This window comes from Procambarus clarkii, chromosome 86, assembly GCF_040958095.1.
Source record: "Procambarus clarkii isolate CNS0578487 chromosome 86, FALCON_Pclarkii_2.0, whole genome shotgun sequence".
Taxonomy (NCBI): domain Eukaryota; kingdom Metazoa; phylum Arthropoda; class Malacostraca; order Decapoda; family Cambaridae; genus Procambarus; species Procambarus clarkii.
Genome location: NC_091235.1, coordinates 7007913 through 7025730, shown reverse-complemented (window position 1 = coordinate 7025730; position 17818 = coordinate 7007913). Strand labels below are relative to the sequence as shown.

Below are 17818 nucleotides of genomic sequence, written 5' to 3'. Positions count from 1 at the left end.
TACTCGACCACTTCACCACTTACTCGACCACTTCACCACTTACTCCACCACTTCACCACTTACTCCACCACTTCACCACTTACTCCACCACTTCACCACTTGCTCGACCACTTCACCACTTACTCGACCACTTCACCACTTGCTCGACCACTTCACCACTTGCTCGACCACTTCACCACTTACTCCACCACTTCACCACTTACTCCACCACTTCACCACTTACTCCACCACTTCACCACTTACTCCACCACTTCACCACTTACTCCACCACTTCACCACTTCACCACTTACTCCACCACTTCACCACTTCACCACTTACTTCACCACTTACTCCACCACTTCACCACTTGCTCCACCACTTCACCACTTGCTCGACCACTTCACCACTTGCTCGACCACTTCACCACTTACTCCACCACTTCACCACTTACTCCACCACTTCACCACTTACTCCACCACTTCACCACTTCACCACTTACTCCACCACTTCACCACTTACTCCACCACTTACTCCACCACTTCACCACTTACTCCACCACTTCACCACTTACTCCACCACTTCACCACTTCACCACTTACTCCACCACTTCACCACTTACTTCACCACTTACTCCACCACTTCACTTACTCCACCACTTCACCACTTACTCCACCACTTCACCACTTACTCCACCACTTACTCCACCACTTCACCACTTACTCCACCACTTCACCACTTACTCCACCACTTCACCACTTACTCCACCACTTCACCACTTACTCCACCACTTCACCACTTACTCCACCACTCCACCACTTACTCCACCACTTACTCCACCACTCCACCACTTACTCCACCACTTCACCACTTACTCCACCACTTCACCACTTACTCCACCACTCCACCACTTACTCCACCACTTCACCACTTACTCCACCACTTCACCACTTACTCCACCACTTCACCACTTACTCCACCACTTCACCACTTACTCCACCACTTCACCACTTACTCCACCACTTCACCACTTACTCCACCACTTCACCACTTACTCCACCACTTCACCACTTACTCCACCACTCCACCACTTACTCCACCACTTCACCACTTACTCCACCACTCCACCACTTACTCCACCACTTCACCACTTACTCCACCACTTCACCACTTACTCCACCACTCCACCACTTACTCCACCACTTCACCACTTACTCCACCACTTCACCACTTACTCCACCACTTCACCACTTACTCCACCACTTCACCACTTACTCCACCACTTCACCACTTACTCCACCACTTACTCCACCACTTCACCACTTACTCCACCACTCCAACACTTTACCACTTACTCCACCACTTCACCACTTCACCACTTACTCCACCACTTCACCACTTACTCCACCACTCCACCACTTTACCACTTACTCCACCACTTCACCACTTCACCACTTACTCCACCACTTTACCACTTGCCACAGTAACACTGGGGGTAATCTTATATTTGCATTAACTTTACACAAAGGTGAACAATGCTTTCACTTTAATTGCTTAGCTGCCTTAAAGGTAAATATGTTAATTGCTCTTATTAGCAATTAGTTATCTTGAGGTTATCTTGAGATGATTTCGGGGCTTTAGTGTCCCCGCGGCCCGGTCCTCGACCAGGCCTCTACCCCAGGAAGCAGCCCGTGACAGCTGACTAACTCCCAGGTACCTATTTACTGCTAGGTAACAGGGGCATTCAGGGTGAAAGAAACTTTTGCCCATTTGTTTCTGCCTCGTGCGGGAATCGAACCCGCGCCACAGAATTACGAGTCCTGCGCGCTATCCACCAGGCTACGAGGCCCCCTGTGATTGAGGATCACGAGGGGTGATTGTGTTAATTGCTAAATTACCACATCCACCACCACCACCACAACCACCACAACCACCACCACCACAACCACCACCACCACCACCATCACCACCACCACCACAACCACCACCATAACCACCACATCAACCATCGTAGTGTCACCAACAAGTATTCCGTGTAAAGTGATGGAACAGGTGACCAGGTTGAGAACAGTTGACCACTGGGAGAAGATAACCTCCGTGACAGGTAGACAGCATACCTACTTGTCATCACCTCCAAAAGTCGTGCCTGACAAATTTAACAGAGTTCAATGACAGTGTTGCTAAAATAGGGCGGGAACAAGAAGGCTGGGTAGACTGTATTTTCCTAGACTATCAGAAAGCATTTGACATTGTTCTCGTGTACGGCTGGTGTTCAGAATAACGTTATCTTCGATAACAACCGTGAAATCAGTTTTAACACTGAACAATTAAGCCCACATTTCTAACGTCATAGAAGTCACAGGGATTCGGCATAGTTGCCGATCCTTCTTAAAGAGGGGCATGGGGATGGGGGGTCGACCCCAACCACCCTCTAACACTGCCAAATCATCATACAAAGTTTGGTGAGTTTAGCCCTAAGCGTTTGACCTCTGACCTCGAACAAACGTTCTTACAGAAATACATTTATATTCCAAGTGAAGTGAAGCACAAGTTCCAGCGACGTCCTATTTTACCAATTTCCCCCAATTTGCGAAATTCAGAATCCCTGCCCCCCCCCCCCTGTACTCTGACTCTCCGAACACCACTCAGAGTACAGCCAGCCCAAGCCTAAGCCACCCACCACCGGACGAACACTTAATTAATTCTCTCACACAGCATTATTTACGGGTTGAATGATAACGTTGGTGGTCATTAGGTCTGCGGGGGTCGTTAAGTCCCCCTGGGAGGAGCCAATGGGGTGGCAGATGGTGAAGGGCAGCATAGAGCCGCGTATTTACAACCCGGGCTAATTTACACGCGTATTGTGCCATTTACAAGTGTTTAGGAGTAATGGTATGATGGTGATTTACTGTGGTATGATGGTGATTTATTATGGTATGATGGTGATTTATTGATACCTGGTTGATACCTGGTTGATACCTGGTTGATGGGGTTCTGGGAGTTCTTCTACTCCCCAAGCCCGGCCCGAGGCCAGGCTCGACTTGTGAGAGTTTGGTCCACCAGGCTGTTGCTTGGAACGGCCCGCAGGACAACGTACCCACCACAGCCCGGCTGATCCGGAACTTCTCTTAGAAAACCGTCCAGTTTTCTCTTGAAGATGTCCACGGTTGTTCCGGCAATATTTCTTATAGTCGCTGGGAAGACGTTGAACAACCGCGGACCTCTGATGTTTATACAGTGTTCTCTGATTGTGCCTATGGCACCTCTGCTCTTCACTGGTTCAATCTTGCATTTTCTTCCATATCGTTCACTCCAGTACGTTGTTATTTTTCTGTGTAGATTTGGGACCTGACCCTCCAGTATTTTCCATGTGTATATTATTTGATATCTCTCTCGTCTCCTTTCTAGAGAGTACATTTGGAGAGCTTTGAGACGATCCCAATAATTTAGGTGTTTTATCTCGTCTATGCGTGCCGTATATGTTCTCTGTATTTCCTCTATTTCAGCAATCTCTCCTGCTCTGAAGGGGGAAGTGAGTACTGAGCAGTACTCGAGACGGGACAACACAAGTGACTTGAAGAGTACAACCATTGTGATGGGATCTCTGGATTTGAAAGTTCTCGTAATCCATCCTATCATTTTTCTGGCTGACGCGATATTTGCTTGGTTATGCTCCCTAAACGTTAGGTCGTCGGACATCATTATTCCCAAATCCTTGACATGCTGTTTTTCTACTAAATAAATGATTGATAATTGTATTCAGGTTATTGATAATAGTATTCTGGTGATTGATAATGGTATGCTGGTGATTTATAATGGTATGATTGTAATTTATATTGGTATGATGGTAATTTATAATGGTATGCTGGTAATTTATAAAATTGTATGAAATATTTTACTGTTGTATTAGGTTAAATTTTTAAATTAAAATTTATTTTACCAGTGATTTTGTGTGGTGATAATTTACAACGGTTGCCCGAGGGGGTTTACAAAATGGAGTCTGTAATTTACAAAGGTGTGATGACTATAATTTACACAGGTACAGATGACAGTAATTTACAAAGACCCTGCACTAGTAATTTACAGAAGTCGCGACCTAGGGGCTTGACAGCTGAGTGGACAGCGCTCGGGATTCGTAGTCCTGAGGTTCCGGGTTCGATCTCCGGTGGAGAAAGAAACAAATGGGCAGAGTTTCTTTCACCCTGATGGGCCTGTTCACCTAGCAGTAAATAGGTACCTGGGAGTTAGACAGCTGCTACGGGCTGGTTCCTGGGGATGTGTAACAAAAAGAAAACCTGGACGAGGACCGGGCCGCGGGGACGCTAAGCCCCCGAAATCATCTCAAGATAAGCCAATCCGCAGATGTGAATACAGAGGAATTAACGATTTTTCGGTCGGTCCTGTGACTATACATGGTCCGGTGATGGACCGAAATGTCGACAATTCCTTTATTTTCAGATTTGTTGGGTTAGAGGTTGAAAGAAGCCCACACACACACATCAATATGAAAATTCAATGTACAAAAAGCTCTTTAATAGTAAGGAACGTTGCAAGAGTTATTTGAAGGAGTTCTCCAAACTCCTTCCTCGTCTCCAGCCAATTCAGCCTTTGTTTCTTTTTCATTTTCTAATTACAAAATGTAAGTCTTGATGTTAAGGGAAAAGTAGAAACCAAGAAGAGAGAGAGAGAGAGAGAGAGAGAGAGAGAGAGAGAGAGAGAGAGAGACTGACTGTGACATAATATTTTATTTTTTAATTAGAGTATGTATGTGTACTCACCTAGTTGTGCTTGCGGGGGTTAAGCTTTGGCTCTTTGGCCCCGCCTCTCAACTGTCAATCAACTGTGTGGTTAAATAGGGGGGGGGGCGGATAAGAAATTGTAACTATGGAGGAGGTTATTATTATTATTAACATCTTTATTGATAAAATTAATTACAATTTTGCCTAAACTGAGGATTTCAATTAAAGTCTTATTAGAGTGAGGATAATGCTGATATTCACTGTCACGCAGGACAGAGGGTCATACAAGACCTTGAATACACAATACATGACCTTGAATATCAACATACACCATATATACACAAGACAATAGGTCTAAACTGTAGGCTGAAGCACATATATATCATGGCTAATATCAATGTTTTAATGTATGAATATGTAAAAACAACTTTTGGAATAATAGAGCACCAAGTACACCCTTGACCACACACTGGTGGATGGTAAAGGCTGCCCCCCCCCCCTCCCTACACCCAGCCTTGACCGCCTGTGTACCCAACACCAAGGTGTCACAACCACGCCTCCCTACCCAGGGCTCGCCCCAGGGCACGCCGGGGCACGCCCCAAGGCCATGTAGTGGGTAGGGATTCAGTTGGTGAAGCCTGTAGGCTGTGTTGGTGAGAGAGAGGCACCTGTGTGGGAGAGACACACAGGTGCCTGTAGGGGGAGGGATTACCCACCTGCAGCGAGCACAGGCGCCACCAGACAGCTAAAACTCAACCCCTACAAGCACAACAAGGTGAGTACAGCAAAGCACACCAATCTGTCTCCTATATAGTTATATAAGATATAGGTGAGTATAGCCTATATAACAGGGTCAACGTGGGTTCAATGCTCTTATGCCATGGCCTCCTGAAGTATCAGGGTACTCATACCCATCAGTCCTTACCTGGAACATACCTGGAGAGGGCTTCGGGAGTTCTACTCCCCGAGCCCGGCCAGGGGCCAGATTCACGAAGCAGTTACGCAAGTACTTACGAACGTTTACCCCCGGGTACCAGGTAGGTACATCTTTCCTCAATCTTTGACGGCTTTGGTTACATTTATTAAACAGTTTACAAGCATGAAAACTTGCCAATCAACTGTTGTTATTGTTATAAACAGCCTCCTGGTGCTTCGGAGCTCATTAACTATTGAATAATTGTAAACAAAGCCGCCAAAGATTGAGAAAAGATGTACAGGTTCGTAAGTGCTTGCGTAACTGCTTCGTGAATCTGGCCCCAGGCTCGCTATCAGTGACTAAATGGAAGACCCAGCTATTTATAAACAGCTTCCAGGCCGTCTATTGCTGTGCTCTGTGCCAGGCTTCTGGGTCCTTATCTTGAGGTTATCTTGAGATGATTTCGGGGCTTTAGTGTCCCCGCGGCCCGGTCTTCGACCAGGCCTCCACCCCCAGGAAGCAGCCCGTGACAGCTGACTAACACCCAGGTACCTATTTTACTGCTAGGTAACAGGGGGAATAAAGTGAAAGAAACTTTGCCCCATTGTTTCTCAGCGGCGCCTGGGATCGAACCCAGGACCACAGGATCACAAGTCCAGTGTGCTGTCCGCTCGGCCGACCGGCTCCTGCCTCTGTGTTCCACACGAGGCTCTGTTGTGAAGACCAGCGGAAATATAGACATTGGGAACGCTTGAAGTCCTAGTACTGATGACTTCATTTGATGCGTTTCAAACAACACTAGGCCTACTGCGCTCTAGAGTCAGGACTACCAGGCCTAGAGTCAGGACTACCAGGCCTAGAGTCAGGACTACCAGGCCTAGAGTCAGGACTACCAGGCCTAGAGTCAGGACTACCAGGCCTAGAGTCAGGACTACCAGGCCTAGAGTCAGGACTACCAGGCCTAGAGTCAGGACTACCAGGCCTAGAGTCAGGACTACCAGGCCTAGAGTCAGGACTACCAGGCCTAGAGTCAGGACTACCAGGCCTAGAGTCAGGACTACCAGGCCTACACTGTGTGAAGTGATTGGGAAGACATCAGCTGCCCACCGTAACCAATGGGCTCTCCTCTCCACCCCCGTCAGGGAGGAGATGAAAGCATCTACCGCTATCCACAGGCACATCCCCAGCGGCTTCCTTGGTACCGGAGGATGGGAGGGTACAGCGAGGCCGTCCCATGGTACCGGAGGATGGGAGAGGTACATGGAGATCGCCCCATGGTACCGGAGGGTGGGAGCGGTACATGGAGACCGCCCCATGGTACCGGAGGGTGGGAGAGGTACATGGAGACCGTCCCATGGTACCGGAGGGTGGGAGAGGTACATGGAGACCGCCCCATGGTACCGGAGGGTGGGAGAGGTACATGGAGACCGTCCCATGGTACCGGAGGATGGGAGAGGTACATGGAGACCGTCCCATGGTACCGGAGGGTAGGAGAGGTACGTGGAGACCGCCCCCTGGTACCGGAGGATGGGAGGGCACAGCGAGGCCGTCCCATGGTACCGGAGGGTGGGAGAGGTACATGGAGACCGTCCCATGGTACCGGAGGATGGGAGAGGTACATGGAGACCGTCCCATGGTACCGGAGGATGGGAGGGTACAACGAGGCTGTCCCTTGGTACCGGAGGGTGGGAGGGTACAGCGAGGCCGTCCCATGGTACCGGAGGGTAGGAGAGGTACGTGGAGACCGCCCCCTGGTACCGGAGGATGGGAGGGTACAGCGAGGCCGTCCCATGGTACCGGAGGGTAGGAGAGGTACGTGGAGACCGCCCCCTGGTACCGGAGGATGGGAGGGTACAGCGAGGCCGTCCCATGGTACCGGAGGGTGGGAGAGGTACATGGAGACCGCCCCATGGTACCGGAGGGTGGGAGAGGTACATGGAGACCGTCCCATGGTACCGGAGGATGGGAGAGGTACATGGAGAACGCCCCATGGTACCGGAGGGTGGGAGAGGTACATGGAGACCGTCCCATGGTACCGGAGGATGGGAGAGGTACAGGGAGAACGTCCCATGGTACCGGAGGATGGGAGAGGTACAGGGAGAACGTCCCATGGTACCGGAGGATGGGAGAGGTACATGGAGACCGTCCCATGGTACCGGAGGGTAGGAGAGGTACATGGAGACCGCCCCATGGTACCGGAGGATGGGAGAGGTACATGGAGACCGCCCCATGGTACCGGAGGGTGGGAGAGGTACATGGAGACCGTCCCATGGTACCGGAGGGTGGGAGAGGTACATGGAGACCTCCCCATGGTACCGGAGGGTGGGAGAGGTACATGGAGACCGCCCCATGGTACTGGAGGATGGGAGAGGTACATGGAGACCGCCCCATGGTACCGGAGGATGGGAGAGGTACATGGAGACCTCCCCATGGTACCGGAGGGTGGGAGAGGTACATGGAGACCGCCCCATGGTACCGGAGGATGGGAGAGGTACATGGAGACCGCCCCATGGTACCGGAGGATGGGAGAGGTACATGGAGACCGCCTCATGGTACCGGAGGATGGGAGGGTACAGTGAGGCCGTCCCATGGTACCGGAGGGTAGGAGAGGTACATGGAGACCGTCCCATGGTACCGGAGGGTGGGAGAGGTACATGGAGACCGCCCCATGGTACCGGAGGGTGGGAGGGTACAGTGAGACCGCCCCATGGTACCGGAGGATGGGAGGGTACAGTGAGGCCGTCCCCTGGTACCGGAGGATGGGAGAGGTATATCGAGGCCGTCCCATGGTACCGGAGGGTGGGAGAGGTACATGGAGACCGTCCCATGGTACCGGAGGGTGGGAGAGGTACATGGAGACCGCCCCATGGTACCGGAGGATGGGAGAGGTACATGGAGACCGCCCCATGGTACCGGAGGGTGGGAGAGGTACATGGAGACCGCCCCATGGTACCGGAGGGAGGGAGGATGGTACATCGTCACCCCACCTTCCCATCCCCCAGACCTACAACTAAGTAATGTCCGCTGCCCCACAGGTATAAAGTAAATCTATTAGGTATCCTACAGCGGCTGCTTCAACTCCAGGCTGACGAAGTTCCAGCCACAAGGCGGAGGCCGTTGGCTGAGGAGCAGTTTCTTGCCTGGCGTGACTGCTCCTGGTGTATAGACTTCTTCAGGAAGGTAAGTAACTCAAGTTACGATGTGGAGCACGTCGTAAGTGGTTATACTCGGCCACTACTTCCAGGTGGGTAGCCGGCCACTATCTCTAGGTGGAGACAACTCTGCCTTTGGAGACTTGAGGTGGTATTACAAACGAAGATAAACTGATTGAGTGAAACTGTTAATGCCAAAGGGTCTGGACTTGTGCCGACAGCCACAGCAGAGTAGTAGTAGTAGGCATCCATCAGTCTCAGGAGATTATGTTGTTGCGCTCTGGTTGTTGGTCTGAAGTGGCCTCTCCAGGGCGCAAAGCCAGGTTGATATGGAGAAGCTGTTACCCATGCAGCAGGTTCCCCCTCTCCACGACGCCAAAAGTCTCCAATGGAAAGGCAAACAATCTGTTTATCTGCAGAGTACAAGTCTGGATATACGTACGTAGCTGTCAAGACCCACAAACCTGAAGCCCACTTCGACCCATCATCAGCTGACAACACTGGCAAGACATCTTTTTCACGGCGTATCACAATGCACAAACAACAAGGCTCCACCAAAGAACATATAATTTCTACACACACAACCACAACAGATCATCGGATATATCACAAGAGATACAATGACAATTGAAGATTGAAGACATCGGCAGAGCACTACACATCAAACTCAACCAATTATTAACACACACATGTACTTTGCACCATCTTGAAGACCAAACCAACATATCCACACTGCATATCCACATCCACACACTTCCACACTGCGCGGAACCACCATAACAACAGAACATAAGGAAACTGCAGGGAGCCTATTGGCTCTCGTGACACTCGTGTGTAGGCATCGTGCCCTGGGGTGCACGGAGGCTCATACTTGATGAGAGTGATCACGACCACCAGCAAAATTTTATGGCAAAATCTTACTGAAGCGACCATACGAGTCATAAATACTCATACTCCGCCCAAGTAAAACAGAAACAAGCAACACTTAGTGGGCCAGCCAGAGGCTTAGGGCCCGCGCAGGAATATCCCTGAAAAAAAAAAAACGACCACCGGGAGCACTGTGCACCTGGCCGGGAGGCCGAGGCTCCTGGCCAAGGACACACCCGTTGGCCATCTTCCCCTCGGCCCCGCTGGCCCCATCTCCCAGGATGAATGACGCTATTACTCGGACGACAATCCACCAGATTATCCACTCATTACTTCTCCCATGGCTTTCTTAATCATGCTTAAATCCAATCAGATTGTAATCTAATCCAATCTCTTCCCAGGTAGAAGAGATGGTAGAGACTATTGCTTGATCGTCCTGAGACTTTTGCTTGATCGTCCTGGGAGAATATGTAGGCTGCTCTCCCGGTAGGTTTGGTGGCGGGAGCCCGCGCGCGCCCCGTGGGGCCTGGGGCTGCATGTTAAGTGGGTTGTGGTGGTTGGCTCTCTGCTCTGCCGCCACTCCCTGCTACAGCACTACCTGGGTATGCTGGGAACCATGTCGGTGGAGATGAATTTGGGACGCAGTTTGCATGTTGCTAGTTTGTCTTATTGGTTCGTGGAAGTTGAAGCTAAGATGGCTCACAAGGTGGCTGGCCCAGGCTGTGCTCTCTCTGTCTGTCTGTCTCTCTCTCTCTCTCTCTCTCTCTCTCTCTCTCTCTCTCTCTCTCTCTCTCTCTCTCTCTCTCTCTCTCTCTCTCTCTCTCTCTCTCTCTCTCTCTCTCTCTCAAAACAGACCCTGAATTAAAAGCATATTAATTACAGCAGTTTACCAACGACAGTCGGGCTGATGCCCCATAAGAATCACTGCAGAAGGTTAACTACGCCAGGTCTTAGTTTCTATGCTAAACAAGACTCGTAGGTGCTGGAAGTTCCTTTGAAAACAAAAAGAATTCAAAATCCTCAATAACCTCTGTTATTGATATTTTTCCCCGACGAATCTTGGCTTCGTAGATTGTTGTGGACTTGGCACTTAAATAGATGCCTTAAAATTCACTACAGTTGACTGGGAACCCATCCATCCCCCAGCGGCCACTTAAGGTACTTATCAGCCGCGTGAGGGGCTGATGCTGACTTAGTAGGCAGTGAGGAGTGTCTCTGGTCCGCTCCTCACATTCTAAGAGGAGAGGTGTGCACATATATATATATATACTCTGTTTTCACTCCTTCGTGGGCTAGTGAAGCCTGTTTAAATTTCCGGCTTATATCCGTGTACAGTGGGAGTATTTGGCTTATTGGGTCAGGTTAATGGGGAGTGTAAACGTTGTTGTTAATTATAGAGGTGTGTGTGAAGGGCTTAGTGTTGGGTATTGTAAGAGGGGGTTTAGTTACCTTACTGTTTGGTACTGTGGTTGGGATTAATGTTGGGTAGGGTATTAGGGTTATCTTGAGGTTATCTTCTAGAGATGATTTCGGGGCTTTTTAGTGTCCCCGCGGCCCGGTCCTCGACCAGGCCTCCACCCCCAGGAAGCAGCCCGTGACAGCTGACTTACTCCCAGGTACTTATTTTATTGCTAGGTAACAGGGGCATAGGGTGAAATAAACTCTGCCCATTGTTTCTCTCCGGCGCCTGGGATCGAACCCAGGACCACAGGATCACAAGTCCAGCGTGCTGTCCGCTCGGCCGACCGACTCCCTCTAGGGTTCTGTGGTACTCCAGGAAGGCTAGTCTGTGGCTACACCGTCTAAACTGCTTCCTTCTCTATGCTACCCCTCTCTCTCTCTCTCTCTCTCTCTCTCTCTCTCTCTCTCTCTCTCTCTCTCTCTCTCTCTCTCTCTCTCTCTCTCTCTCTCTCTCTCTCTCTCTCTCTCTCTCTCTCTCTCTCTCTCTCTCTCTCTCCTCTCTCTCTCTCTCTCTCTCTCTCTCTCTCTCTCTCTCTCTCTCTCTCTCTCTCTCTCTCTCTCTCTCTCTCTCTCTCTCTCTCTCTCTCTCTCTCTCTCTCTCTCTCTCTCTCTCTCTCTCTCTCTCTCTCTCTCTCTCTCTCTCTCTCTCTCTCTCTCTCTCTCTCTCTCTCTCTCTCTCTCTCTCTCTCTCTCTCTCTCTCTCTCTCTCTCTCTCTCTCTCTCTCTCTCTCTCTCTCTCTCTCTCTCTCTCTCTCTCTCTCTCTCTCTCTCTCTCTCTCTCTCTCTCTCTCTCTCTCTCTCTCTCTCTCTCTCTCTCTCTCTCTCTCTCTCTCTCTCTCTCTCTCTCTCTCTCTCTCTCTCTCTCTCTCTCTCTCTCTCTCTCTCTCTCTCTCTCTCTCTCTCTCTCTCTCTCTCTCTCTCTCTCTCTCTCTCTCTCTCTCTCTCTCTCTCTCTCTCTCTCTCTCTCTCTCTCTCTCTCTCTCTCTCTCTCTCTCTCTCTCTCTCTCTCTCTCTCTCTCTCTCTCTCTCTCTCTCTCTCTCTCTCTCTCTCTCTCTCTCTCTCTCTCTCTCTCTCTCTCTCTCTCTCTCTCTCTCTCTCTCTCTCTCTCTCTCTCTCTCTCTCTCTCTCTCTCTCTCTCTCCTACTTTCACATAGCGCCTCCACCCATTAGTAGTCTAGCCATCAGCCACTCTTCTTCGCCCTCTGCCCCTCACGGTGTCTTGAGTCGTTTATAAATGAATTACAGTAAAAAGTGACGTGGTCCTTTGGCTACAGGGCTGACCAAAGGTATACTGGCTCCTGTACCCTGGGAATAGACCAGATGTTGCTTAGACGTTGGTGAATAGTTATGTCAAAATACGATGCGAGAGGACACGCTACAGCCTCTGATTTCTTAACTACGATAGATCAGTAGTTAAGTCTTGAAACAACTGTCAACACTTCCATTCAACAGAGCACAAGTGCCTGAAAAAAGTTATCTCCCATTGGCTTAATTCTCGTATACAAAAATGGTTCTCTGAAAGGTTGCTGTAATTATTAGCCTGACCCCATCAGGTCGCCGTTAACGACCTCATTAACGGTAAAGACGGGGGCGGGATGTAGCTGCTTCGTCTCGGGTGATTGACGGGTGTCCGAAGTCTTACTGGGCGACTCAAGGAGGAGAGAAGGAGAGTAACGGGACGGGAGAGAGGAAGATGGAAACACTATGGACTCAGAGAAGCTGGAAGGAGAGAGAGAGAGAGAGAGAGAGAGAGAGAGAGAGAGAGAGAGAGAGAGAGAGAGCAGACAAAACCTCCCATGAATAACACTGGATATCTTGTTTACACAGAGGTGTATGGTTGGGACAATTGGTGGGTGTTTTATTTTTTTTTTTTTTTTTATTATTTTCTACCACAGACGTGGCCACACATTTGATAGAACGCCCTGGCACTAGTGTCGTGGTGCAGTGCCACAACCAGTGGCACTGCTGCCTCCCTCCCTCCCTCCGACATCCTTCCTTCCTCTCTCCCTTGCTGTCTTCCGCCTTAATTCTCATCTTTCCTTCCGCCTAATCCCTCTTACCCTCCCTCCAACCATCCTCCCCTTCCTTCCTTCTATCCCTTTTACCCTTTCCTCCTAACAGCCTTCTTTCTTTCCTACCCCCTTCCCTCTTTCTACCCTCCCTCCCTCGTGCCCTCCTCACTACCCTCCAGCTAACACTAAACCCGAGAAGCGAGAATGTGTGGGTGAAGAGGGTGCTAACCTGCAGGTACTCTCAAGTCCCCTGGCACGCCTGGGAGTGACTGACGGCTGTGATCAGGAAGGTGGTGAGGAGAAGGGGGGGGGGGGGAGAGGGGAGGGAGGGAGGGAGAGAGTGAGAGATAAGAAGGACAGAGAGTGTGGAGAATTGGGTGCACACGGAAAAGGAATGAAATCAGGGGGGGAAGGCATGAAAGATGTGAAGGGGCAGAAGGGGGAGAGAGAGAGGGGGGGGGGGGGAAGATGGGTTGAATGATGGGAGAAATGGATGGTAATAGGTGGAACGGATTGGAACTGAAGTGTGGAGTAACGGCTGGTGGAGGGGGTTGGGGTGCCCTACATGGGGGGGGGGGGGGAGGGTGAAGGGGGTTTGGCTTTAAACTGAAGTGTGAAGCCTATTGTAAACCTCAAGATTTTGGTGTTCTTAATCGGTAAACTGGAGTGGGGTCTACTGTTCTACTCCCCAAGCCCGACCCGAGGCCAGCCTTGACTTGTGAGAGTTTGGTCCACCAGGCTGTTGCTTGGAGCGGCCCGCAGGCCCACATACCCACCACAGCCTCGCTGGTTACCTTGTGGTGGTTTCCAGGATCAACATCTCCGCCGGTCCGGTCTCTGACGAGGACCTTCCGATTATTGGTCTGGTCAACCAGACTGTTGGACGCAGCTGTTCGCAATCTGTCGTATGAATCGCAGCCCCGTTAATAGGACACCCTGTGGAGGTGTTCATCAAATTCTTTCTTGAACACGTCGAGAAGTCGGCCAGTTATGCCTCTTATGTTTAGAGGGAGAATGTTGAACAGTTTTGGGCTCTTGATGTTGACAGAATTGTCTGTTAACTTGCCTATTGCAGCTCCGCTCTTCAACGGAGCTATTTTGCACTTCCTGCCATGCCTCCTGGTCTCGCGTGGAGCTATTTCCTTGTTAAATCAAAGGCACTAATGTTTCCAGCGACCTGTGAGTAAGCTTACTGGCCGGGATAAGCTTATTGCAGGAGTATTAGGATGTGGCTGGAACACTTGTAACAAGGGTGTGGCTGGAACACTTGTAACAAGGGTGTGGCTGGAACACTTGTAACAAGGGTGTGGCTGGAACACTTGTAACAAGGGTGTGGCTGGAACACTTGTAACAAGGGTGTGGCTCAAGCACCTGGAACAACGGGTTACATTGTATTGCAATTGGGGGTTGTTTCGGAGATGCGTAATTGGGTAATTCTTTGCATTTAGAATCAGCCTAAAGTAGGCAATTATTGGTAAATAGGTGTTGCCAGCTAGTCAGAACTGGCTATTAATCTCTACCTTTTTTTTAATATTTAATGGAGATTTTCACATGTAGAGATTGCTTAATGATGCCTTTTTTTATTAGGAAGAAATGATACCTGGTTGATGGGGTTCTGGGAGTTGTTCTACTCCCCAAGCCCGGCCCGAGGCCAGGCTTGACTTGTGAGAGTTTGGTTCACCAGGCTGTTGCTTGGAGCGGCCCGCAGACCCACATACCCACCACAGTCAGATATATGGATATTAGGTGTTTGTCTCCTGTGTCTGTTATGACGTCACTTTTATTGTTATTGTGTTTGTTCTTTCTTCTAAATACACGACACAGTAGCATAAACCACTAGTTATATATAACCAAAGAACGCTTTCTCGTGAAGGATTCGAACCTTAGATAGCCTGGTGCAAAACACACACACTAGCCTGTCCAGTACGGCAACCACTTGCCCCCAGTTCCCGGTACTTCCCTCTCCCCTGTACTTCCCTCACACCAGTACTTCCCTCACTCTCAGTCTTGAAGAGTTTTATCAGTCCGCTGCTAATCCTTCGTACGAAAGGCCGGGTCATGGCCTTTCTTAATCACATTTCTTATCCTTATTCTGACATAAATAATAATAATAAGTACACACAAATCCCATCAACGTGATCCATATCAATGAGGAAAATCCACTAGAGGCACTGAGGTCGATGGTTCGCGTCCACCTCATTACCCCAAGAGGATTTTTCCTAATAATAAATACAGTTGAGAGGCGGGACCAAAGAGCCAAAACAGTAAGGTAAGAATCCCACCAATGGGGGGCCTGGATGACTGAGTGGACAGCTGAGAGGCGGGCCTAAAGAGCCACAGCTCAACCCCCGCAAGCACAACTAGGCGAGCACCAGTTTCAGGTGACAAATTTATGTTCCTGTCCCTCTGGTGGCCTTTTTTTTTTTTAACCCCGCTCCCCCCTCTCCCCCTCCCCATGGGGCGGGGGAGAGGGGAGGGTCGCTCCCCGACCCTCCCCCCAGCCACAGGTATGCTGGGCATGCCCCCTCGTGCCCACGGACCCATTCCATACCCTTCACGATGCCTAGAAACTCTTTTCTGGACTTGATTCTTCATGCTGTCCAAGTGGCCTCTTTTCTGGCCCTCGGGGTGTCCAAGTGGTCCCTTTCTGGCCCTTGGGGTGTCCAAATGGCCCCTTTCTAGCCCTCGGAGTATCCAATGGCCCCTTTCTGGCCCTCGGGGTGTCCAATGGCCCCTTTTTGGCCCTCGGGGTGTCCAATGGCCCCTTTTTGGCCCTCGGGGTGTCCAATGGCCCCTTTTTGGCCCTCGGGGTGTCCAATGGCCCCTTTTTGGCCCTCGGGGTGTCCAAGTGGCCCCTTTCTGGCCCTCTTCCCTTTACCCCCAGACTCCCCAGGACCTTCCCTTTAACCCCCAGACTCCCCAGGACCTTCCCTTTAACCCCCAGACTCCCCAGGACCTCCCCTATACCCCCAGACTCCCCAGGACCTTCCCTTTAACCCCCAGACTCCCCAGGACCTCCCCTATACCCCCAGATTCCCCAGGACCTCCCCTTTACCCCCAGACTCCCCAGGACCTCCCCTTTACCCCCAGGCTCCCCAGGACCTCCCCTTTACCCCCAGACTCCCCAGGACCTCCCCTTTACAACCAGACTCCCCAGGACCTTCTCTATACCCCCAGACTCCCCAGGACCTCCCCTATACCCCCAGACTCCCCAGGACCTCCCCTATACCCCCAGATTCCCAAGGACCTTCCCTTTAACCCCCAGACTCCCCAGGACCTCCCCTTTACCCCCAGACTCCCCAGGACCTTCTCTATACCCCCAGACTCCCCAGGACCTTCCCTATACCCCCAGACTCCCCAGGACCTTCTCTATACCCCCAGACTCCCCAGGACCTTCCCTATACCCCCAGACTCCCCAGGACCTTCCCTATACCCCCAGACTCACCAGGACCTTCCCTATACCCCAAGACTCCCCAGGACCTTCCCTATACCCTCAGACTCCCCAAGACCTTCCCTATACCCCCAGACTCCCCAAGACCTTCCCTATACCCCCAGACTCCCCAGGACCTTCCCTATACCCCCAGACTCCCCAGGACCTTCCCTATACCCCCAGACTCCCCAGCACCTTCCCTATACCCCCAGACTCACCAGGACCTTCCCTATACCCCCAGATTCCCCAGGACCTCCCCTTTACCCCCAGACTCCCCAGGACCTTCCCTATACCCCCAGACTCCCCAGGACCTTCCCTATACCCCCAGACTCCCCAGGACCTCCCCTTTAACCCCCAGACTCCCCAGGACCTTCCCTATACCCCCAGTCTCCCCAGGACCTTCCCTATACCCCCAGACTCCCCAGGACCTCCCCTTTAACCCCCAGACTCCCCAGGACCTTCCCTATACCCCCAGTCTCCCCAGGACCTTCCCTATACCCCCAGACTCCCCAGGACCTTCCCTATACCCCCAGACTCCCCAGCACCTTCCCTATACCCCCAGACTCACCAGGACCTTCCCTATACCCCCAGATTCCCCAGGACCTCCCCTTAACCCCCAGTCTCCCCAGGACCTTCCCTATACCCCCAGACTCCCCAGGACCTCCCCTTTAACCCCCAGACTCCCCAGGACCTTCCCTTTACCCCAGGACCTCCCTTTCAGCCAGCCCCGCCCCCCCCCCCTCCCTCACCAGGAATATCCACAACCCATTCCCCAACGAGTAATTATAGGCCCGGGTGAGATACCGCCTATAATTATAGAAAAGGCAAGATTTATCCTGACATCATTCTGGTATAATTCTTTAGGGTACTGAAGGCGTAAAAGTATTTAATAGGCCAGGGGGGCCAGATTCACGAAGCAGTTACGCAAGTACTTACGAACGTGTACATCTTTCCTCAATCTTTGACGGCTTTGTTTACATTTATTAAACAGTTTACAAGCATGAAATCTTGACGATCAACTGTTGTTATTGTTATAAACAGCCTCCTGGTGCTTCGGAGCTCATTAACTGTTCAATAGTTGTAAACAAAGCCGCCAAAGATTGAGAAAAGATATATTGGTTCGTAAGTGCTTGCGTAACTTCTTCGTGAATCTGGCCCCAGTCGTTTTATTAATAATTTGCAAGGATGCCATAGTCTCTGGTGTACAATCTGTCTTACGGAGAGGCGACATAAGGTCTTAGGTTGCTATGTAATATCTTGGGC

General features: G+C 50.9%; 1 protein-coding gene across 1 annotated transcript; it reads right to left on the bottom strand.

The window, feature by feature from the left end:
* Positions 1-6727: 6727 nt before the first annotated feature.
* LOC138358759 (nascent polypeptide-associated complex subunit alpha, muscle-specific form-like) lies at positions 6728-8023 on the bottom strand. Its single transcript, XM_069316932.1, has one exon. The coding sequence runs from the start codon at positions 8021-8023 to the stop codon at positions 6728-6730; it is 1296 nt and encodes a 431-aa protein (XP_069173033.1).
* Positions 8024-17818: the final 9795 nt, after the last annotated feature.